The 26,210-nt window shown below is 38.7% G+C and overlaps 1 protein-coding gene across 1 annotated transcript in view; it reads right to left on the minus strand.

Annotated features, from left to right (window-relative positions):
- LIG1 (DNA ligase 1) overlaps window positions 1-26,210 on the minus strand; it is a gene marked incomplete in the record, with an annotated part of 1,422,011 nt that overhangs the window by 649,921 nt on the left and 745,880 nt on the right. Inside the window, 1 exon segment of the mRNA XM_044078332.1 lies at window positions 21,518-21,603. Coding sequence (XP_043934267.1) covers window positions 21,518-21,603 — 86 coding nt within the window.

A 26,210-nucleotide genomic window follows, 5' to 3' on the forward strand; every position in this document is an offset into this window, starting at 1 on the left:
AGAGTTGCCAACTTGAGTGATGGAGGCAGTCCAGCCCAGTGAAATGTCAACACCTACAGAAGACAGTTGCAATTGGCATGCTGCTTGCATGCAGGAAATGTGCAGCTGTTCTTCATGGCAGCCTTCATGATGTGTGTGTCCGTGTGGAAACAAGCCATGCAGGCCCAAAAATCTGAAAGCCTTCACATTAGCTTCCAGAGAAGAGGATGCAACCAGACAATGGAAAAAACGGTAACCTACATGCTGTCTGAATGATGACTGCACCCCCAACCATATTCTCCAGTGACAGGGAACAAATGGGCAGAGTCCTGGCAGTGGCTAGTTGGTAGGCAGGTACAACAAACAGATAAAAGTAATAAACAAAAGAAAACATGGGATCTTCAAGGAATTTTACTGTAAACTTATCACTCATTTCAGAGACAGTTTTCTTGTAAAAATTTTCCCAGCTTCCTAGAAGATGTAATTTCCCCTCACTTAGTATTACATGTTCTGTCTGAGCTGGGCACACAACACTGGCTTCCTCCCCTTTCAGGTTTCTCTCTTGTCACATCTACTTAGACTGCAAGAAGTAAAAGTTAACTTTAGCAATTTCAAAAGTAAAGTAAATTAAAAAAAAAAGTCGGACAAAAATTATAATATAAATGAAATTATAATATAAATGAAAGCTCTCTCAGACTTGCAAATATTGGGACTTCCAAACATATACCTTACTAAAAGGATACAAGGCCCAAACAATATGTTCTACATGGTTCATCTCAAAGTACTGTCACTACACTCAGTATCATATAGACTGCTGAGAGGTGAGCTGCATCTGGCATACAAGGCATACTCTGACCAAATACTGATGGACCTACACACCATATCAGCAAGTCAAAAGCATCAGAAATACTCAGTCCAAGTATCTGAAACTCTTCTGCAACATTAACAGAATGGTTTGCAAGACAGGTATATCTTGCAGAGGATACCAGTGCTCAACAAAAGACTCCCCATCCATGTAAAAAAAAAGCTCATCCCTGTCCATATTCAATCACAACTTAGATCAATGGATGGGCAATAGAAAATTTACCCCACAACTGCCCTTGTACTACTAATCGATGAAGGCAGCTCCTAAATGATTTATCCCACACATGGGTCCCATCAAATTATTTATGGTATAATCCCACTATTCTCACTAGGAGTAGCATATAATTATTGAACATGGGATGGGCAAGGCAAATTTAACACCAAACACGACAGGTTAATTCAAGCACCAAAAAGGGAAACTGTCTAAGCTGAAATGGCCTGCAAGGGCACTACTTACCTATGAACCTATATAGTATTCTATTATTTATGCATACAGTAAAGATGCAATGATGTTTTTATGCTTTGTACCACTGCTGCCTGCTGACCTTAAGACACTCTCTCAGAATATAGTTCCATTTGTTCAACACCAAAGCAAGAGCCAGCTGAGAGGGGCCTATATTTAAGCAACCATTAGGGGCAGCTCAGTTTTTTACCCATATGTTGTCATATCCTTTGCATGCAGCTGGCAGTATCAGGGAAGGGACGTGCAATGAGCTACAGTAAAAAGAATCTTCTCACTTCCACATAGGCTGTTTCCTCTCAGGCAATGCTGCACTTGTCCACCCACCCACCCCCAAGCATGAGCAGTGGTTTCCCCAGTCTCCACCAGAGAAATCACATTGTGCAGTGTGTCCCTGAGGATATACATCCTTCCCCATCCACTGGGGGAAGTGAGTGGGCCACACCCCATCAATTTCTCTCAGCCCTACCTGGTTCTTCAGGCAGGGGCAGATGAATGAATCCCAGTTGCCTGGGTCACAGTTAGGGCTACTTCTCTGTGCACCATAGAGACAAGTTAAACAGGCACTAACTTTTTTGCAATATGCAGTGATGGGTTAGCCTCTACTTAAGCACTGTGCACATATAAATGTTAATTTAACATTGTAATCATGTTTTCTGATATCATCTTCTGTTTACTACAAAATTATTTTAGACCACTTCATTCATTTTTTCCTCTTCCTTGTTTTTGTTCACAGATTCTTAAGCTTACTGCCAAGGAGACCATCAAGAAACTCAGAGACAAGTCCCAGAACTAGTGGAAGACTAGCAATGTCTCCTATTAAGTAGACTTTCCCCAAATATCCTTGGTGAAAATTTATGATTACCCATTCAGTCATCCAAACTGGATTTAAAGGTGTCTAGAAAAGTAATCTACATAGATTAGCTCTAATACTCCAAATTTTGCTTCTATCTAGTCTACTATTATGGTTTATTTTACTCAAAACACCCAACCTAATCTTCTACTACACTCTGATGCCTCAATAGTATAGACTATCTAAACATTTTGTGACATTTAATATAATCTATCTTAACTACCACTCAAAGGCCATTTCCTTTCATGACCTCTACCTGTAATCTCATGCTCTGTTATCCTCCTGCTACCATTGCTTGTCCTACAAATTTATATGAATAGATAAACAGCTATTCCTTTACATATTTAAATCCAAAATATTGTTAACACTAGTACTTTGTACACAGTGTCTTGCTTGTAATAACGTAAGCAGTATTCTGTAATTGTACTTAATTGGTACTGAAATCTTTGTAATTTGGGATTTGATCGTGGAGCTTTTCTCCCTAGGCCTCCACTGAAAAGGGGGTGCCTGTCATCCCAGTCAGGCTTTCCCAGTAAACAAATGCTAAATAAACAATGCTAAACACATAAATATGACACACAATGGCAATCTTTTCCAGAAATGAGGAAATGTTGCTTTAGATACCCATCAATCAAGCAGGTATTGTTGATGTGTCAGTATAGGTTTAGATCTTTAGAGTGGGTGTTTGCTTTAGCTAGTTTTATTAGGTGAAGGCATTCAAAGGGTAGTGTGCTGTTCATAACACAAAAGCTTAAGTAGAGATCATCCATCAGGAGTCTTTATGGCACTGAGTGGAGGAACAAGGCTTATATTCTAATACAGTATCCAACAGTACTGGGACCGGAGAGCTTTTTGGCAACAAAACATTAAGGTCTGTTGAGGTGGTTTAGATGCTTGGCAAGGTACAAGCCAAAGGAGCATTAGGATGGACACCTATGTTTATCCTTACAGGGGACAGACAGTACTATGCAGTTCTATGCAAATACCTACCAACGCCTGCTGCCCTAATTACAGCACCAGAAAAAAATGCAGTTACACTAGGTCATAAGAAAACAAAAGTAAAAATGGTAGCAAGGGTCAAAACTACCTTTTCCTTGACCAGAAAAATTAGAAAGGGCTAGAAAGGCTTTTCCAGTGCCTGATCCACTTAAAGAGGCCTGAAATCTGAACCTGTGAGACAAGCTATTGAAAGAATGCAAGCTTTAACATGGCAACTAAAACCCCTCTCTTACCCAAGATGTCCAGCACTTTAAACTTTATTAGCAGCTAGGAAAGGTGGATAGCTGCAGTAGTCTTATAGACCTATGCTGGTCCAAAGGGATCATATAAAAGCAAGCTCTGTAATGCCAAGGAAGAATCAAATTCCGCTCAACTGATGGTCTGTACAAGACATCTACCTTTCAAAAAAGCACACTGAGCAGAATCTGTTCAAGCCCCATGGTTAGGATGACCCAAGGATCGCCATCATTTTCCCTAGACACTCAGATCAAACATATCTATGGGGGAGAGAAAGTGGACAAAGGTCTAGTCATAGAGAATTTAATGAGACTAAGCAATTCTCAGAAGAAGAGGTCATCCTTGAAATGCTGTGCAGGAAGGTCTTGTCCTATCCATATCAGAAATAAGGGCACCTGGATATTCCAAGTCCTCTTCCCAAGATGCATAGGAAGAGGGAGGAGGAGGAAAATTCTTTGCCTAGTAACTTCAAAATTTGAACCACTATAGTTAGCTAACATAAGGGGCGGCCACGGTGGTGCAGTGGTTAGCATTGCTGCCTCACAGCAAGAGGTTCTCCGGTTTGATCCTCGGCTGGGGTGCCTTCTGTGCGGAGTCTGCATGTCCTCCCTGTGGTCGCGTGGGTTTCCTCCGGGTGCTCCGGTTTCCTCCCACATCCCAAAGACATGCTGCAGGTGTATTGGACACTCTAAATTGGCCCTAGGTGTGCGTGTGAGTGTGCCTTCTGTGGAAGGTTGGGCGCCGGGCTGGCAACTCGACACCGTAAAACTCCACTGCCATTCAATGTGCGGACAAGGTGATCCACTGTGGCGACCCCTAACCGGGAAAAAGCCGAAAGAAGAAGAAGAAGAGATAGTTAGCTAACATAAGCAGGGTTCAGCAACCGATGGGCATACACCACAAGTCAGACAATGGTGTACTGACATTTGAGGATAAAGCCCGCCAAACAGACCATTCAGACAGTAATTTGAGGAGAGCTTGACACTAGTATCAGCCCAAGTTCCCCAAGCATGTACTTTCACACTCATGAGAAGACATCCCATCATGCATCAGTCTGTCTGAAATCAAGGATTTGACATCTGGCATAACATTATAAGGATTAATGGTTAGTAGATGGGAGAAATTAATTGTGCAATATGAAACAAATGAAGTGAGAGAGAAAGAATTTCCAGTCTTAAACTGTGGACACTTAGGAAAACAGTATAAACTAAAAGCACTTCATGGTGAAGCAACATACTTCATTTTAAAATGATGCCAAGGAAATATACAACATTTTGCTCTTAATTTAAAAAATAATACTGCCTTCGACAAACACACATACTTATAAAAAACAGAATATTACCTTTATTGGTTCAGAATTGCTGAATCACACCACATACTTTTAAGTGAGGACTGCTAGCAAGCAAAAAATGCAGGTTTTGCTATAGCTTTCTAATTGAAGCACATGCCTCTTTATTGGCACGTACATAAGCTCATTAAAGGTTCATAAAAACAAAGATTTTTTTTTAATTGCTTACTGGCCACAACTCATAGCAATATTTTACTCACTTGCAAAATGGCCTGCCTCGGCTGAACTTCAACTGAAGCAAAAGTGCTGTAGCCAAAAGGCAAACAAACACTAGCATAAATGATAGAATCCAAATTCTTCTTGTTGGGAAAGACCCTGCTTATCTGGAGTGTTTGAATGCAGGATTGACTAGTGGTGCACCAACTATTTCATGTAGCTTAGAATAATGAAAAAGATCAAAGTTTCAAATAAATAAATAAATAAAATAAAAAAAGTTTGGACTGGAGTAGAACAGAGGAGTCAGATTTTCACTACTACAAGAAAATAAAATGACCACACTGAATATCATGCCAGCTGACAAAAGCAGTCCTCCTTATCCATGACAACACTTAACAAATGCAGCTGTATGACAAAGCTGGGTCTGAAAATGTAGCATGTGTAATCCCTAACCGACAAAACAGGTGCAGTCTAAAACAGACCCTGTAATGTAACTTCCAAAGAAGAGGTTGCAATAACCCAATCACTGAGTCAAGGGAACACATGCATTCACCTTTCTTCAAGCAGCAAATTTAGTGGTGCTTTAGCACTTAAAAATACAGGAAGCAAAGAGGACAATCCAAAAAGTGAAAACCAAAACACTCCATTCCTGCCCTGAATCTGAGGCATTTCCAATATGCTTAAGAATCATGACATTAGAGCATACATCCTTCATATCCAGACCACATGGATTACCCTCCTTGCTACACTGAACCACTGACTACACTGATTTTTTTGAACTGCAAATAGATTACAATCCTTTAAATGTAGCACAGGCCTGACATTCCCAGATCCTTTGAAAGACAAACAAACCTGCCAAGTAAAACCCAATATTAACCGACTTTAACACTTCCCAAATATCCATTCTAGTGAGACTGATGCAGCTTTCCTCCAAAGGTGCCTAGTGTTCTTTACATAAAGGGAAGCTGGTTATCCATCCATGCATCCTCAATCCCTTTTCCCATTTTGCACATGGGGTCGGAGTGTCACTTCCACAGTGACAATCAACTTGAGCCAAGGTTTACACCACTGGATGGCTAGCCCTGCTATAGTAGTTCATTCACACCACTCACTCGCACACATAGTCTCACCTACGGCCAGTTTAGAGTGTCCAATCCACCTAATGCATGTCTTTGGAATGTGGGAGGAAAAGTACAGTTTTGTACCTACCATAAATGTAGATGTCCGATAGATATGCAACTGCAGTCATAACATATGGGTTGTCCTGCCTCAGGCAGCCCTCGGTCGGCCGGATTCCAAAGTCTGGGTCCGACGTCGGCTGATGTCGCATTTCTCTCCGACGTCAGAGCGGCTGGAGTACATAAGCATCAGCCGACGCCATTTTCTTCAGTGTTTCTTGCCCCAGATGCCAGGTGCCCTCCAAGGAAGGCTGAAATCAATTTGGAAGACAAAAACAGGATTCCAGACAAATAAATGAGCAATAAACAGATACACCATAACAGATATCCCCAGCTAAGATAAACAGGGATAGGAGTGGACCCTAGGCATAGAGGGGTATGGAGGGAGGGAAAATCCAACTGCAGTTGCATATCTATCGGATATCTACATTTATGGTAGGTACAAAACTGTACTATGTCCTTCAAGAATGCAACTGCAGTCATAACATATGGGTAGAATACCATAGCTTAGCTGGGGGAGAAGGAATGCTCTAGGAAAAAGATGGTGTGGCAATCCAACCCTGCAGGACTGCCGAAGCAAAGCCTGCTCTGGATCTGGAGTACAGAGGGAGATTGTAGTGTTTGGAGAATGTATGCACGGAGCTCCATGTAGCAGCTTCTAGAATGTCCTTAGTAGGCACCCCTCTTAAGAATGCTGTAGAGGTGGCTGTAGCTCTGGTGGAATGTGGTCTGACATTGGCTGGAACAGTCTTTCCATGAAAGAAATAACAGAATCTGATGCAATGTCCAATCCATTTTGAAATAGTCTGTTTTGAAATTGCTTTTCCTTGAAATGCAGGGGCGTAAGCTACAAAAAGTTGGTCAGACTTTCTACTGGTCTTGGGTCTGTCCAGGTAGTATCGAAGTTGTCTGTGAATGTCCAAGGTATGTAACAGTCTTTCCCCTTATTCTCAGGATTGGGGAAGAAAGCAGGCAGATGAATAGCTTGATTTAAAGAAACTCTAGATACCACCTTTGGCATAAAAGTAGGGTTGGTCCTTAATGAAACCCTGTCTCTGTGGAAAATTATGAACGGTGGTATTGCCATTAGGGCCTGTAGTTCCGAAACCCTTCTTGCTGAGGTAATTGCCAACAGGAAAGCTGTCTTCCATGAGATAAATTGCAAGTCAACTGAAGCTGCTGGCTCAAATGGAGGTAGAGTCAGTTTTTCTAGGACAAAATTGAGGTCCCAGGCTGGCACTGGAGCCTTTCTTGGTGGCTTAATGTTCTTGATTCCCCTGAGGAATTGCCTTAGCAAAGGATGTGAAAAGACAGGCGGATCAGTGTTATATCTAGCTGAAATAGCTGATGCATGTATCTTTATGGAAGAATGTGAGAGACTCTTTAGCATATCTGCCAAATATTCCAGGATGAGTGGGATGTTCAATAATGATGCATCATGTCCCTTGCTGGTATTCCAAATGCTGAATCTCTTCCATTTTGCTAAGTAAACCTTTCTGGTGGATGTACTTGTAGAACCAAACAAAGTAAAAAACACCACCAAACGCTTCCAGCCCAAAAAGCAGCCAAATATGAGACACCAACAAGTTGTATTAGCGCTTTCATTCACATTTAATACAGAGTGAACTTCTTCAGAAACAACTTGCACATCCTTACAACTCTAATAAATACATTTGTCAATCAAGAAATTTACATAATAAATTAATTGAGTTGATTATTTAAAGACATATACTGAATATCCTTAAACCATATCAAAATCAAAATAATTAGAAACCAGTAAATAAAAGAACTATACATGTGTATATATATTTAAATATTAAAACATGTTTGTATAAAAAAAATATAGTATGATAAACTTAAATTTAATAAAAAATTCTAAATATTTTGACTACCTGTTTTCTAAAAAACATTTTAAATTTATCACTTCATTTAGACCAGGGGCATTATCTGCCCCTAGAAAAAATTGCCAGAAGGACTCTTTGCATTCTAGCAAAGATTTTATATTTCCATTAAATACAGTGTTTGGCACATTGTCCATTACAGAAAATGTAAACTTTTTAAACACACTGCAGATGGCTGAATGTCTAGCTAGTGCATTATTAAAATCCTTCTTTTTGATAGCTAACAGATGCTCACGAATTCTGACCTTAAGTTCTCTGGTTGTCATACCCACATAGTAGCTAGGACATGTCTGACACTGGGCAACATAGACTACCATCGAACTTTGGCATGTAAAGAATGCTTTAGACCAGTGTGTGTAGGATAAGTGTGGAAAATGTATTGCTGAAGAATTACTAATGTGTCTACATGGTTTACATGTGTGACATGAATAAGTTCCTTTAGTTTTTATAATTCTTTTTTTGTCCAAAGCATGCCTGTCTTTGGCTTCCAAAATGGTTTTTAAGTTAACAACCCTCTTGAAAGTAAAATGAGGCTTTCTACCTATAGCATTTGTCAGTTCATGATTACCTAATATTATTTTCCAATTGTCTAAAATTATGTCTTTGATAATCCACATTTCGTTACATATAGGTAAAATGAAAGCGTTCACAAACTCTTTTTCATTGTTGTATTCTGCATCATCAGAATTGTTGGGTCTAATCAGAACTAATCCTGAGTTTAAAATGGGTCCTATTGTAGTGTTTCGAAGTTGTAAAACTTCTCTTTCAATGGACAGCAGCCATGATTCCTGATATCCCCTATTTATAAAGAAATTTCTCAAAACTATCATTTCATTTTGAAAAACTTCAGTATTGGAGGTTAATCTACTCAACCTAATGTATTGACCTTTTATTACTCCTTTTTTCATATGGTGAGGATGTAAACTGCTTTGATGTAAATATTGGTTCGTGAAAGTTGATTTCCTGTATATTTTGCTTGAAAAAGTCTGTGTATTGAAATCATAAGTTAAAAACAAATCCAAAAAGGAAATGCTGTTACCAAATGCTCCAATAGTAAATTTCAAAAAACAAGTACTATTATTTAAATAAGAAACAAAATGTTCAAATTCTTTGAATGTTCCGTGCCATAAAAAAAACAAATCGTCAATGTAACGGGTGTAAAAAACAATTCTGTTAAGGAATGCACTGTTGTCTACAAACCTAGTCTCCCACTGAGACATCACTAGGTTTGCGTATGCTGGAGCTACACGTGCACCCATTGCTACACCAGCAGTTTGTTGATAAAAAATGTTATTGAATGTGAAAAAATTGTTGTCTAAAATTAATTCCATAAGCATGCAGATGGTGTTGATTTTTGTCCCATCAAAATCAGTATTTTTAACAAGATATTCTCTTAAATATTCAACACCAGTAATGTTATCTATACACGTATACAATGACTGTACATCTAGAGTGGCCATGACCAATTTGGAAACTGGAAACTTTAGTTCCTTTAGCTTTTCTAATAGATGCCATGAATCCTTCAAATAATACTTAGAAGCTTGTACAACTGGATTTAGAATATAATCCAGCCAAATTGAGATGTTCTCAGTTTTGTATTTGGCTGCTGATATTATAGGCCTAAAAGGGGGGTTTAGTAAGTCTTTTTGAAGTTTTGGTATGCCAAACATGTTTCCCATTTTTGGAAACTCTATTTGTAAAAAATTGTAGGTGTTGTAGTCAATTTCTCCCTGACTAAAAATATCAAATAGACTTATATCTAATTTGGAAAAACTGTTCCGAATGTGTATACTGTCAACTACCTGGTATGTGTTGCCATCTTTCAGCAGGTTCTCCATAGAACTGATATAGTGGGTATTGTCCATGATGACAATTTTACCCCCTTTGTCTGCCTTCATAACTCTAACATCTTTGTTGGTTCTAAGCTCTTCTAAGGCCAAGGATTCAAACTCACTTAGATTGTGATGGTAATGAACAGGATTTATTTTCCTTATAGCTTCCTCACTTAAATTTTGAAATACTTGCAAGGGGTTAATAAGTGGAGGATTGTATGTACTGGCCTTTTTAAGGCCTTGGTGTACATCAGTACAATCTAAATCCTTCAAAATGTATCTCAAATTGAGCTTCCTAAGTGTGAGTCTAAAATCTATGATTGTTCTAGCCTTGTTTATGTTGTTAGAAGGAATATAGGAAAACCCTTTCTTCAATAATTTGTATGTATCTTCAGAAAAAAGAAAGTTAGACAGATTATGTATTTGTATTTCAAACTCATCACCAGAATTACAGTTTACCATCTCTTTTTGTTTCTCAACCTCCCCTTTGGTCTGTTCTGTGCAACCTTGGACCAAGTGGGACCCCTTTTGTTTCCCTGCTTGTGCACTAAAAAAGGTCCACCATGGGAAGTGCCCTCACTTTTGTTGTTATCAGTGTTCCTATTGTTGTTACTATTATTATCATTAGCAGAGGCTGCACTAGTGTCCTGATCTATCACTTCCAAAATGTCTGTGATGTTAACATCAGTGTCAGCTTCGACTGCTAAAGAATCAGTAACATCCACTTGTACACAGCCATTATTGATATTAGTATCATTCCTATGTACATTTCTTTTGACATTTTTTTCACCAAATGTTTTGTTCTTATTAGTATTGAAAGGCTCCTTATTGTTGTTAAAAGACTTAGCATCTAAAACATATGCTGTTTGGTTAGTATATGCAGTAACATCTCGTGTTAATTTCTTTTGTTTTCTGCTAACAATGGTTGCTTTGTGTCTATCTGCTCTTGCCGTGATGCCGGCGTACAAACCAGAGAGCAAAGAAAAACAAGAAAAATTCTTAACTTTTTCGTCTAGTTCAGAAAGCTTGTTCTTTACTGTTTCAATTTGAATTTTATAATGCTTAATCAAAATAGTCAACATTTCCACACCAAAGTCATTAAATAAATCCGAAAGTTCAATGAAGAGAGTGTCGTCATAAGTAACTGAATTCGGAAAATTGTTAAACCGAAGTCCTTGAGGGACACATTTCCTTTTTACACATTCCGATAGATAAGAGATTTCAATGTCTAAAGTAACATGACGTAACACAAGTTTTTCAAGCTCGTAGATGCAAGCCCTACAATTCTTCTGATTATTAAATTCAGTGTCAGTAACAGTACTTACTGCTTCTTTGTCCTCAATTGCTTTGACATTCAAAAACGGATTCTCCGTTTCTCTAGATAAATAATCCACCACACTATCTGGATCTACGAAAGGGACTACATTCGGTTCGCCTCCACTTCCGTCATCCTGTGTGCTGGCCAAAGTGTTCCGGTTGCCGCATTGGTTGCGATCGATAGTAAGCGGAATGCTTACTTTAGCAGTACTGTCAAATCCCCTTTTAATTGCAGAAACAATGACATCCGAAAGTTGCTCCTGAAACTGGATGAAGCCTTCAGGCACCGGATGAGTGGATAACTCCAATAAGGTGTCTTGTGACATACTCAAGGCTTGAATTGGACCAGGAAACGAAGGAAACAAAAACGCAAAAGTACTTGTAGAACCAAACAAAGTAAAAAACACCACCAAACGCTTCCAGCCCAAAAAGCAGCCAAATATGAGACACCAACAAGTTGTATTAGCGCTTTCATTCACATTTAATACAGAGTGAACTTCTTCAGAAACAACTTGCACATCCTTACAACTCTAATAAATACATTTGTCAATCAAGAAATTTACATAATAAATTAATTAATTGAGTTGATTGTTTAAAGACATATACTGAATATCCTTAAACCATATCAAAATCAAAATAATTAGAAACCAATAAATAAAAGAACTATACATATGTATATATATTTTTAAATATTAAAACATGTTTATATAAAAAAATATAGTATAATGAACTTAAATTTAATAAAAAATTATAAATATTTTGACTACCTGTTTTCTAAAAAACATAAACCCCCCTTTAAGGCCTATAATATCAGCAGCCAAATACAAAACTGAGAACATCTCAATTTGGCTGGATTATATTCTAAATCCAGTTGTACAAGCTTCTAAGTATTATTTGAAGGATTCATGGCATCTATTAGAAAAGCTAAAGGAACTAAAGTTGCCAGTTTCCAAATTGGTCATGGCCACTCTAGATGTACAGTCATTGTATACGTGTATAGATAACATTACTGGTATTGAATATTTAAGAGAATATCTTGTTAAAAATACTGATTTTGATGGGACAAAAATCAACACCATCTGCATGCTTATGGAATTAATTTTAGACAACAATTTTTTCACATTCAATAACATTTTTTATCAACAAACTGCTGGTGTAGCAATGGGTGCACGTGTAGCTCCAGCATACGCAAACCTAGTGATGTCTCAGTGGGAGACTAGGTTTGTAGACAACAGTGCATTCCTTAACAGAATTGTTTTTTACACCCGTTACATTGACGATTTGTTTTTTTTATGGCACGGAACATTCAAAGAATTTGAACATTTTGTTTCTTATTTAAATAATAGCACTTGTTTTTTGAAATTTACTATTGGAGCATTTGGTAACAGCATTTCCTTTTTGGATTTGTTTTTAACTTATGATTTCAATACACAGACTTTTTCAAGCAAAATATACAGGAAATCAACTTTCACGAACCAATATTTACATCAAAGCAGTTTACATCCTCACCATATGAAAAAAGGAGTAATAAAAGGTCAATACATTAGGTTGAGTAGATTAACCTCCAATACTGAAGTTTTTCAAAATGAAATGATAGTTTTGAGAAATTTCTTTATAAATAGGGGATATCGGGAATCATGGCTGCTGTCCATTGAAAGAGAAGTTTTACAACTTCGAAACACTACAATAGGACCCATTTTAAACTCAGGATTAGTTCTGATTAGACCCAACAATTCTGATGATGCAGAATACAACAATGAAAAAGAGTTTGTGAACGCTTTCATTTTACCTATATGTAACGAAATGTGGATTATCAAAGACATAATTTTAGACAATTGGAAAATAATATTAGGTAATCATGAACTGACAAATGCTATAGGTAGAAAGCCTCATTTTACTTTCAAGAGGGTTGTTAACTTAAAAACCATTTTGGAAGCCAAAGACAGGCATGCTTTGGACAAAAAAAGAATTATAAAAACTAAAGGAACTTATTCATGTCACACATGTAAACAGTGTAGACACATTAGTAATTCTTCATCAATACATTTTCCACACTTATCCTACACACACTGGTCTAAAGCATTCTTTACATGCCAAAGTTCGATGGTAGTCTATGTTGCCCAGTGTCAGACATGTCCTAGCTACTATGTGGGTATGACAACCAGAGAACTTAAGGTCAGAATTCGTGAGCATCTGTTAGCTATCAAAAAGAAGGATTTTAATAATGCACTAGCTAGACATTCAGCCATCTGCAGTGTGTTTAAAAAGTTTACATTTTCTGTAATGGACAATGTGCCAAACACTGTATTTAATGGAAATATAAAATCTTTGCTAGAATGCAAAGAGTCCTTCTGGCAATTTTTTCTAGGGGCAGATAATGCCCCTGGTCTAAATGAAGTGATAAATTTAAAATGTTTTTTAGAAAACAGGTAGTCAAAATATTTATAATTTTTTATTAAATTTAAGTTCATTATACTATATTTTTTTATATAAACATGTTTTAATATTTAAAAATATATATACATATGTATAGTTCTTTTATTTATTGGTTTCTAATTATTTTGATTTTGATATGGTTTAAGGATATTCAGTATATGTCTTTAAATAATCAACTCAATTAATTAATTTATTATGTAAATTTCTTGATTGACAAATGTATTTATTAGAGTTGTAAGGATGTGCAAGTTGTTTCTGAAGAAGTTCACTCTGTATTAAATGTGAATGAAAGCGCTAATACAACTTGTTGGTGTCTCATATTTGGCTGCTTTTTGGGCTGGAAGCATTTGGTGGTGTTTTTTACTTTCTGGTGGATGGTCTGTGAGCCTCTGTTAGTATCCGCTGAACTTCCTTGGAGAGAGATAGGTTGAGGTTATTCATGGGATCTCCCAGGCTGTTAGCTGCAGTGTCTGAAGGTTTGGATGCACTGTTTTGAAGTTGTGTTGAGTCAAAAGTAGAGGCCATTGGGGAAGGGCCCACTTCTTGGTGTGACATATGCTCCGTAGTAGTGGATACCAGTGTTGTCTTGGCCAGTCCGGAGCTATTAGGATCCCCTTGGGTCTCTCTGCTTCGATCTTTAGTAATACTGAGGTCATCAGTGGCAGAGGTGGGAATGCATAGATTTTTAGGAAGTTCCAGTTGAATGAGAGAGCATCTATTTTCCAAGCTTGTGGATGGTATGTCCTTGAGCAGAATTTTTGTAGATGATGGTTGAGGTGAGAGGCAAATAGGTCTACTTCTGGCCTGCCCCATGTCGAAGTGAGCTGTGTGAAGATCTTCGGATGTAACCTCCACTCGTGTGGATCTGTGAAATTCCTACTTAGGCTGTCCGCCAGCACATTGTCTTTGCCTGGAACAAACTGGGATTGTAACTGAATGTTTAGGCTCAGTGATTTCTCCCAAAGATGCATTGTCAGTCTGCAAAGGGGGTAAGAATGGGTGCCCCCTTGCTTGTTTATATACCACATCACAGTGGTGTTGTCTGTCCGTATCAGTAAATGGCCTTGCTGAAGTTGGTGTTGAAAGGCCTCGATGGCATGCATTACTGCCAGCATTTCCTTTTGGTTTATGTGCAGATGTGTTTCCTTTGGAGACCATTGTCCTTGTGTACACCTGCCTTCCATGTGCGCCCCCCCATCCAAGGTCTGAGGCGTCTGTGGTCATGGTCTGTGTTATCTGTGGTTTTTTGAATGACATACCTGTGTTTGCCTGGCTTACCGAGGCCCACCATAGGAATTCCTTTTGTAGGCATGGAATGAGCGGTATGGTTGTCTCTAAGTTGTTGCTGTGTTGAGACCATAGGCTTTTTAGGTACCATTGAAGCTTTCTCATGTGTAGTCTTGCTAACGGAACCAGGAGAATGCAGGATGCCATGTAACCCAGGGCCTGTAGGAATCTCCTTGCAGTCATATGGGTAAGTTTTGCCAAACCTTTGAAATAATGAGTTAACTTCTCTTGCTTGTCTTCTGTTAGGTAAGCCATTTGAGAGGCTGTGTCTAATTTGGCTCCTAAGAAGATTATTTGCTGGGATGGCTGAAGTCTTGACTTTTGGAAGTTGACTGTGTATCCCAGAGCTTGAAGTAATCGTATGACATAGTCCAAGTTTTTTGTCAACATCAATTTGTCGTCCGCTTGTATGAGGCAGTCGTCCAGGTACGGGTAAATTTGGATCCCCTGGAGCCTGCAATGAGCAATTACTGAAGCCAGGCATTTTGTGAATACTCTGGGAGCAGTAGATAAGCCAAATGGCAATGCTGAGAATTGATAATGCTCTGGCCCTGCAAGAAATCTGAGGTATCTTCTGCAGCTGTGTCTGATAGGGACATGCAGGTATGCCTCCTTGAGGTCCAGAGTAATCAGCCAAGACCCCTTGCCCAGCATGGGAAGGAGTTGCTGTAGAGTCAGCATTTTGAACTTTGGTACTATGAGAAAGGTGTTTAAGGCGGACATATCCAGTATTGGTCTCCATTGAGATTCTTTTCTTGGAACAAGGAACAGTCTTGAGTAAAACCCCTGGCCTTGTTCTTGTTGTGGAACTCTTTCTATTGCTTTCATCCGAGTCAGCAGAGAGATTTGCTTGATAGCCTCTGCCCTCTGGTTTTGTGGTAGGTTTGGCATGCCTTGTTTTCTTGGTGAGGTATGAAAATGGAACTTGTAACCTCGGTCTATAATGTCCAAAATCCATTTGTCCTTTGTCAGTCTGTGCCAATTGTCTGCAAACAGAGATAATTTTCCGCCCAAGGGAGCTTCTATTTGTTCCCTGGTAGGCGGAAGTAGAGGAAAGTCATTGAGATTGTGGCTGTGGGGCAGGTGAAACCCCTGTGTCACTTCTGTGGTTTGCTGGCTGCCACTGTCGTCCCCTGTAAGGACCTCTGTATTGTCCTCTTCCTCGGCCACGTCTGTTTTTACCCCTTTGAAATTTTTCAGGATTAGGAAAGGACCAGTTTTTTGAAGGCCAATTCCTACTGAATCTGGGGGGGTTGAACCTGGAGGAAATCTTTCACCGTCTGAACTGATTTTGCTTTTTCCTCGATGGACTTTTACACATCCTTAGCATTAGCACCAAAAAGCTTGTTCTTTTCCAAAGGTGCATCCAGAAGTTTTGCCTTTACATGATCTGGTAGAGGTTGATCTTTTAACCATGCATGCCTACGAATGACTGCCCCTGTCATAGCTGCCCTACATGAAGCTTCCAGTGCATCATATCCACACTGCAGGAAGTGATTGCTTACTTGCTGAGAGTTATGTACAGCTTCCTGCAAAGACTTCCTGTCTAAAGGATCAGGAGAGGCCAATGTTTTCTGTAAATCTTCTAACAGGAAATCCTGATATTGTAACATATGAAAAAGGCAATTCAAAGCTCTCATAGATAAAGTAGTGGAGGTGTAAACCTTTTTACCCCATCTCTCTAATGACCTAGCTTCCCTGTTGGAGGGCAAAGGATTTTTAGAGGTGGAAGCTGAAACACCTTTAGGTCCCTGAGAAATAGTTTCCAAATCAGCAGTATTGGCCCTGAATAAACGGGAATGTGTTTCTGGGACCCTGTAATACCCGTCTGTCTTGGCTGGAGCCGGAGGAAGGGAGTCAGGGGTAACACTAGAATCAGAATATAAATCATCCAAAACATCAAGCACAGGAGGAATAGCTAAGGGCCTGTGCTGGGGCTTTTTAAGGAAAGTTCGAAGGCGCTTTCTGGAATCAGAATATTCCTGGCCTTGCCACTTGAAATGTTCCCTCATGGTATGTAGAACTTCCCCAAAAGAAATATCCTCAGGAAGGGAGGCCGAGGGGATGGAATCCTCTGCATCCGAGTCCTCATAGGTCTGTAAGAGCTCTTCCTGGCCATCAGAGTGGACAGAGTCCTCAGAATCTTCATCTGAAGGAATAGGGTCAGAGGGTTCAACCCATGGCCTTTTATCAGAAGGAGGCTGGGATCCTCTCTCAGGATGGGCCTGTGAACCTCTAATCATAGAAATTAAGTCAGCAGCCATAGTCATAATTTGTGTCTCTGGAGTAGGCTGAGGCAAGGCTTTAGCAGAAAGATGCTTGGTCTTGCTGGCTGCCTTAGCCCTAGTGTAGGCCTTAATAGACATGGCCATAGGAGGCCTGGCAGCTCCACGTGCAGGAGTGACCTTATCTACAGCAATGGTCTCGGGAATTTCCTCGGTTTCGGTATCCGGAGGAAAATCAATAACTGGCGGAGTGATATCCGGAATCTGAGTCGTCGGTAATGCAGTGTCTTCGGTTCAGAGCGGTGGAATAACCGCCTCAGGAGGAACCGAAGCACTCGCGGTAGGTTTTGGCATGGAGTCGGTGGTAGACGCGGGCTGAGGATGTCGGTCCCGGTCTTTTCGTTTCTTGGAAGTTTGCGATGTCGGAAGCTCCGACGGCATTGTATAGGCAAATTTTTCGCCAAACAAATCTTCAGCGAACTCCGCCCGGCGCCTGAGAGTGCGCTTGTTGAAGCGAGCACAGGCTACACAGGCCGAGACGTCGTGGTCTGGGCCAAGGCAAGGTAGACAGTAAGAGTAGAAATCCTTATGAGGTATTTGTTTACCACAAGAAAGACAATTGTTAACTTTTTCAGTAATTTCTGACATCGGCTGAGGCAAGAAAAGGTCCCCAACGGGGTACTTAGCTTTTCTGATGACTTCGGAATCGAGGAATACAGGAGCTGACCGACCGGCACTTGCGAATCGCTTCTGCTTCGGGCACCGCGCGGCAAGAAAGACTGAAGAAAATGGCGTCGGCTGATGCTTATGTACTCCAGCCGCTCTGACGTTGGAGAGAAATGCGACATCAGCCGACGTCGGACCCAGACTTTGGAATCCGGCCGACCGAGGGCTGCCTGAGGCAGGACAACCCATATGTTATGACTGCAGTTGCATTCTTGAAGGACATCTGGAGGAAACCCACATGACCGCAGGGAGGACATGCAGACTACGCACAGAAGGCACCCCCAGCTGAGAATCGAACTAACCTTTTGTTGGGAGATGACACCGCTAACCGCTACACGACTACGGCCACCCCGCAGTGGGAAGATGGTTATGTGAAATATAAATCAGCTCCAAGGTTATGTCCTTGATGAAGAAAGTTTGGTATAATGCTTTCTTCACTGATAAGCTCAGAAAGACACTCCCCTCAATTCAGCAGTAAAGTCTGTCCCAAGCAAGGCTCCAAACATGATTAGACAAAAATGGACTCTTCTGCTCAGAAAGAAAAGTTTTTCTGGACTGGTCTTACAATTAAGCCAGCTGCTGTTGGTGACTGGATTTTTTTTACACTCTACAATTCTTTAATTTCCTAGAAGCTGAGAATGCTATGTACTATGAATGACAAAGGCAGTGGAGCTATGTTAGGAACTTGCCATAAAAGTAGATGTTTCAGTGGGATTACCGACTGTTGGTCGCCCAATAGCCAGCCTGATTTCCAGACCTTTCCCTTCCCCAACAGCTTCAGACAAGATCTTCCAAATAAGATGCAAAGACATCAGTGGTATAACAGATGCACTGGCCTGTGCCATTTTCTGATAATTCATGCCCCAGCAACATAAGGTGTAAGTAGAAAACCAGGTTGCTGCTTCAGGTATAACCTGTGGGGGGTACTCCCTTCAGGAAGGCTGTTATGGCTCCATTGTTCAAGTGTAGTGGGCCTTGAGATGCCCTGCAACAGCCTTACCATGAGCTGAGTTACAAAAGCCATTTGGAAAGTGTCCATTTATTCACTGGTTTTCATTCTTTCCCTTCTGTACAGGAGAAAAATAGCTAATTAGACTTTCTGAAATCCTTGGCCCTATATAAATAAAATCTTAGTCATCTGAGCACATCAAGCCCTCTCCTTTTCTTCTGTGCATTAGGAAAGAAAACTGGAATTTGATGTGGCATGGTTAAGGGACAGCTCAAAACTACCTTAGTCATAAAAGTAGAAGTAGTGCAAGTACACAGGGATATCCTGTCTTGCTGAAATACTAAGAAGAGCACTTTGCAGATTAAGGCCTGGAGTTCTGAAAGTCTTTTAGCATAGTTAATAGTGATCAAAACCCGCATCTTCCAAGAAAGCTATTAAGAGAGTAGTTCAAGCAGCTGGTTCTAATTGGGACAAGACTCAATTTTTCTAATACACAGTTAAGATCCCATGGTGAAGCAATCTCATTTCTTGGATGTCTAAAATGCTGGACCCCCCTTCAGAAACTAATTAATAGATGGTCTGGAGTATAAAGGGTGGATCCAAGGATAGACGGACTGAAATGGCAGAAGTATGCACTTTGACAGAGGTATAAGCAAAGCTAGTTTTGTAATGGTCTGACAGATAAACTCCACAACCTAGCCAGTTTTGCACTGTTCCAATCAAGGATCTCGGACTGGTACCAAAGGGAGAATCCTCTCTATTTAACGAAGAAGGATTTTCTTGTGTTTGGTTTCCTATCCTTCCTCAGATTTTTAGCTCATCCTCAGAATGCATGTGCCTACCTGGAATTAGTGTGAAACTGTTTAAGCTGTCAGCCTTACAGTAGCCAAACTGGTGTGTAAAAGGGACCCTTTGCAAAATATCCTAACACTGAGGCAACACTTTCCTTTTTCATCATGACTGTCCCTTCAGCAGACGAAGCTGCCTTATCTATGAGGGTGCTTTTATAATTACCTTTTTTTGGTACTGGAGGGAATGCATACAGAAAAAGACCACTCCATCTGATGGAGAAGGCATCCATTTTCCAGAAATATTAATTTTTATTAAGGCTGAATGTCCTCTTGTGTTCAGGTCATCAGGAAGGTACTCCAAGCAAAGGGTTTCCAAAGGTGTGGACTACCTACTGTTGGATATCTTGTCATGTAAGGCTTTAATCAGGGATTTCCCTTGCCATATCTTCTTCCATTTGCCAGACAACATCTCCCAGTATGTGTGCGCTCTGCAGTGTAATGATCTTATGGTCATACATGGTCTTTTCAAAACCTTGCTTTCCTTGTTCTCAGGGAGGGTGCGCAAGGCCTTGAAGCCAGCTAGATTACACCACTTTAGGAAGAATACTTACCCCTGAAGCCAGCTAACACCCACTGGTTCAGTAATCCAGTTTTTGTAAATGTACTTAGAAGAATCCTATACCCTGTAAAACCTAAGCAGTTTCTTAGGAGTCAGAAAATGAAAGTCTGACTTTGGGATAAATTCTTAAAGGCATCCTCGTATGCAAGGAGTACAAAGAAAACAGTTGTTGGTCTAGGCACCATTCAGACAAACATAAGGGTCCCTCATAAGATTCAAGGTTTTTCCAAAGAGAAGCCCTCCAGAAAAGTCAGACAAGATGGTCTCATCAGTCTGTGTCATACATAAAGCACAATGAGATCTCTCTAGACTATGCCAGGCTGTCAACACTCAAATCTACCTTCAATGACATTTGGGGGCACTCCAAAAGTTGACAGCTGTCAACATGAGGACTAATTTTAAGCCAATGGCCACATATTCCTCAGCCGATATTTTACAATTCAAAAAGGGAATGATTGGGACGGTTATAAGTAACACCTTCTGGTCCTTGCAGGTTTGTTTTTGTGGCACAGAACCTAGAGGCTCTTGATTCTTTCAATCAAATAAACATCTTACTTAAAACCTGCAACAAGGACAGGACATAGTGCTTCCCAAATGAAAATAGCTGGCATATCTTGTTAGAACTCCTCCTGTGGTACAGCCAAATCTACATGAGGCAGACATCTCTCATGGCCACATCAGGCTGGCCTCTAGCCAGGATATCTCAACCATTTCTAAAGAGGCCCAACTGAAAAAGAGTAAAGCAATCCTATAGTATGCCTCTGAAATTAGGTCAAAGGGCATGAGACCAGGAAGAGGACACTTATAGGTATTCCTCCACTGGGCTATGTTTCTGGCCACTTAAGGGTTGCTTTTTTTTCCCCACATTCATTTGAAAGCTGTGTTGACCACCTGAACACAATGATTGTCAATTTTTTTGTGCAAAACTGTGTGGGAAGCATAAAATATACTACTAATATACTGCTGCAGTAATAGACAGTAAATGAAGCAGAACACTAAGCCTCTTGAGGCTTCAATGAATTTAACTTTTTTTTTTTAAATCATTCTTTTTGGAGAGTGCACTTGAACTTATTAGCAAGCTCATATTCCTTCTGATCAAGGCTGGAGAAGCTGCAGTTCACAGCCTTCTACAGAAGTGTTACTTTGGTAGTAGGACTCCACCAACGAGTCACCCCAACACACACAGTGAGCTGGTATAGCCTCCTCATCGTTATCCCTTCTCATCTGGCTAGAACCACGATCATCCGGGTCATAGTTACTCCTCCACACCAGAGAACCAGCTTAACAAGTTTAAAAGTTGCAGTCCACTAAAACAGCTTAACAGTCAGATGGAACTAAACAGGCAAGCTATATTCCTTACCTGGTGTGAGTTTGCAGTGCTTAGGCAATTCATCAATTCCATTCTTTAACAGCACAGGTATTATCACATCGTAGTTGGGTAACTCACTGAAACAAGCCATAAAAGATACAGAATTAAAAGGGAGATGTTTTAGGCTACACACTGCCATTTTTTTGCTATTCCCAATAAAATTTAAGCCAGACATACAACTAACACAAAACAGTATTTCAAAATGGGAATCTGCAGTTGTAAGAGGTACTCGCCTAATAAATGATCTACAAGGCTGCTGCACATTTGCAGAAGGCTGAAAACTTCATGAAACTGTAACGACAAATGCAAACAGCAGTGTTGCATGCCTCCTCCCACACCACACCAACCATAAAGCATACACTGGTGGCCTACTGACCCAATTTTACCTCCTGCCTACTGATACAACACTTCATAACCCCATGAAACTGGCTTCAACCCTAGTCTTTCCCGGCTGGGGAGACCATATTTTGGCAATTCATATTTTTGTTGAATACTTGTAAGTTGACAGCAGTGCACTGAGAGGGCAGTCTGTATGAGACGGCACATAAATTTTTGTCATGCTTAACCCCTTAACACCAATCTTCAAGTTCATCTTTACTATGCATGCAGTCCCAGTTTTCTGTGATGCCTTCATGGCTCACAGCTGTCTTGTACATGTCACTTGCATGGAAGATGCAACCAAATGAACTGTATTCTCGGAGCTATCCTCTTGCAGGAACGTTGTGTGGTGGAGACAATGTAAGCTCACAAACATTCTCTCTCAAACAAACATCATCTGTCCATTAGTAGCTCAGTTGTATTACTAGATTGTATACTATACAAACCCAGGTCACTTGCATAAAAGTCAAGGCTACAGCCTTTATTCCAACAGAGCAAACACTGCAGACTTTTGCTACGTTCACTGGGACCATTCACACTGACACCAGCATCTCATCTTGGAAAGTACTCTTCTTCTTTTCAGAAAGTTGTAACCGAAACTCCTAGCCCTCAAGAATGCTGACAGGTCTTTAGAAACGGGTAGGAGCAAACTACATAGGGAAAAATGGGAATTGTGGGAACAATACATACAGGGGAAGGAATGAGGTTTAAAAGAAGGCAGGGCTTAAATGAGCTATGTAATGTTTGATTGCAAATGATTGGTTAGATAAGTGATGTATAATGTTTGCAACTGAAGTGTGTCAGTATGGTTTGTGATGTAAAATGCTTGCAATTAGGATTGTGTCGGTGTGGTTTATTTTCATTTATATAAATGTATGATTGAGTCGTAAGTGATGGTTTAATAAAGATGTTTCTCGTTTTAAAAAAAGGGTAGGAATTGAAGAATTTATGTAATGTTGTTTAAGTTATACAATATACACAATATATGTGAAGTATAATATTTGTTAATATTAATTTGTTAATACAGTTTGATTACTTTTGTTTAAATGTAAATTTGCCTATGTCACAAGTGATAATTCAATAAAGGAGTTTAAAAAAAAAAAAGTGCTGACAGGTAAACAAGCAAAGAGGCAGCAGTAGATTAGAAGCGTCCAGCAGAAATAAAATACTCCCGTAACAAAACTTCCAGACACCACCATGGCAAATGCAATGCTTTATAGCTGAATATCAAACCACCACCACGGTAAATACGATGTTTTATATCACCATCAATATCATATTTTATAGCAATGTTTCCAAACACCACCACGGCAATACGATACCTTCAAACAATATTTCACCATAAAAATAGAACAGAAGCTTCTTGTAAGTGCTTTCGGGTTATAACACATCCTTCATCAGACAAATGGTTATCTCTCATAGTACCAACATTTAAATATCTAAAGTTGGCACCAAAAATCCACCTTAAAGAAATACTGACCATTTGCAAGTGTCAGTGTTAAAAAACACTTACCTAAATCATCTCTTATTAAACATTCATAAGTATATTATATTTAAAAACGATATATAAATCAAAAAATTACATACTAAAAATAAATAAAACAAAAAACTAATATAAAATAAAACATTGATAAATTAATTCATAATATAACAAAAAGACATTAATTATTAGATAATGCCCATTTGTAATGCATATATTTATATACTGAACGCAATCATTATTTATTATAGCATATATTAAATGCCTAAATAAGTATCACAATCAAATATATCATCAAAAAATATATTATCAAAAAAAAAAATATATATATATATATATATATATATATATATATATAAAAATAAGAATCATAATAAATAAATGAATTCATACTATATAATAGATATACTAATATATGTATATTAATAAATAAAAAAATATTTCTAAACATTAAAACACTTAAAATACATGTAAAGGTATGGTATCATGGTTTATGTTTCAATGGTCTATTACTCAGAAATGGCTTTATTGTTGTCTTATTTAGACCTTTCCCTTTATCTGACTGCATACGAATAATCCACCTATTTTCTTCCTGCTCAGTGTAGTTTTTAATGTTACCTAATCTGCTACTTTTTAAAATCATTTCTATGACCATAAATTTAAATTTATGATCCATCCCATTATTTAAATCATGTTCAGCTAGTGCATTAGTTTCATCTTCACGGTTTATTGCATAAATGTGTTCTCTTACACTCTCTCTCAGTATTCTATTAGTTTTACCTATGTAGAAGCAATAACATTTCTGACAACTTGCTAAATATACTATATCTCTAGTTTTACAATCAGCATAGTGCTTAAAATAATATGTTCTCAGTGTCTGGATGTATAAATTTATCAGTTGCCATCATATATGAGCACTGATTACATCTTCGACATGGAAAAGTTACCTGTCTATTGGAGGAAACTTTAGTTTTGCAGTTATTCTTATTGTCATAACATAACAACCTTTTAAGCGATTTATTATTACGATAGCTATAACTGGGTCTCAGCCCCACTAAGTCTCTTATATCATCATTTGCTGTTCATATAGCCCAATTCTTATCTATAATTTCTGTTATATCTTTATTATTATTAGAAAAGGGAATATTCAATCTGACCTTAGTGGATGGTTGGCTATTCTTCTTTCCATTGACCTGTATAGCTATAGTCTTCTTATAGTATGCTCTCCCTTTCCCACTTCTATCTATAACCTGAGGATCTAGGAGAACATCAGCTTCTTTGTGAGAATAACCTCTCTCCAGAAATTCATTCTTTAATTTTACCATGGTTTGAACACACGTGTTATCACTTGTTAAGTGCGATATTCTTCTTCCTTGATTTATTATGATATTCTGAAATACATGCCCTGGATACATGCTGGTACGATGAAGTAAACTATTCTTCCTACAGTTCTTTCTATACAGTGCTGTAGTAAACCTTCATCTTCTCTGGTAATAAGAACATCTAAAAATTCAATTTCTGACTTTGACCATTTACCTTCAAAAACCAAAAAACTAGTTGCATGATTAATATAGTCTAAAAATATCTGTAGGTCAGTGTCATTTCCTTTCCAGAGAAGAAACACGTCATCAACAAATCTTTTATAGTATATGATATTGTTAATAAATTCAGATTTAAGAACATAGTTTTTCTCCCATTAAGCCATAACCAAGTTAGCATACGAATTAGCACAAGGTGTGCCCATTGCTACTCCTTGTTTCTGTAGATAATAATCTTCGTACATAAATACATTGTTTTCTAATAACTCCAACATCATACATTTCATAATCATATTGGAATCAACATGATTATGGCATAGAAATGTTCTCAAAGGTTCTAGTCCTTCATTATTAGGAATCACTGTAAATGATGACTTGACATCTAAAGTTACCAGCCATATATCAAGTCCATCAATATCATTCCCTATTTCTATACTAAAAGTATTAAAAAAAGATAATTAAAAATACACAAGAATTTTTAGTTTCCCATACTAAATTCTTCAGTTGATTTTCAACATAAATGGAGAGGGGCTCCATCAGCCATCCTCCACCTGAGACTATAGGTCTCATTTTAGGTTCAAATAAATTTTTATGAACTTTAGGAAGACCTCTAATGATTGGTATAGTGGGTAATTCTACTAGAAAATATTTATAAAGATCAGCATTTATAATGTTAGACATAAGTAGATCATACAGGTTACTATGCATACCATGTATAATTTTATTAAGCTGTATTTTGTTAATTAATTTATAACTTTCATTTTCATATAACATTGTTCTCAGTTTTATCATAGTATTGCTTATCAAGAATAACTATGGCTCCTCCCTAGTTAGCTGGTATTATTATAATTTCTTCATTATTGCTCAAATTAGTTAAGGCCTTATATTCTCTATTACTCAAATTACAAAATTTGTGATTCTTACCATTTTTACTATTCCACATATTAAGCCCCTATCTACTGATTGTTCAAAAGCTTCCAACATAGGATGCAAATGGGGTATAAATGCACTAGGTTTTTTAAAAATACATGCATCACTCATGGAATCATTTTTAAAAAACTTTCTCAGAACAGTATTCCTAAAAAAGGTTTTCACCTCTATAATAAAATCAGTAATGTCAACAGTCTTAGATGGAATGAAAGACAGACCTTTGTTAAGTAGTGTCCTTTCATAAGTCTGCAGTGTGTATTTAGATAAATTTATAACAAGATCAGAGTCACTTACTGCTGCTGTTTGTTCTGCGAATACATCAATTCCTCTGATATTTTCCGCTTCTTGTTGTACCTCG

The sequence above is a fragment of the Protopterus annectens genome, chromosome 1.part1, assembly GCF_019279795.1.
Source record: "Protopterus annectens isolate FY-2018-M chromosome 1.part1, PAN1.0, whole genome shotgun sequence".
Taxonomy (NCBI): domain Eukaryota; kingdom Metazoa; phylum Chordata; order Ceratodontiformes; family Protopteridae; genus Protopterus; species Protopterus annectens.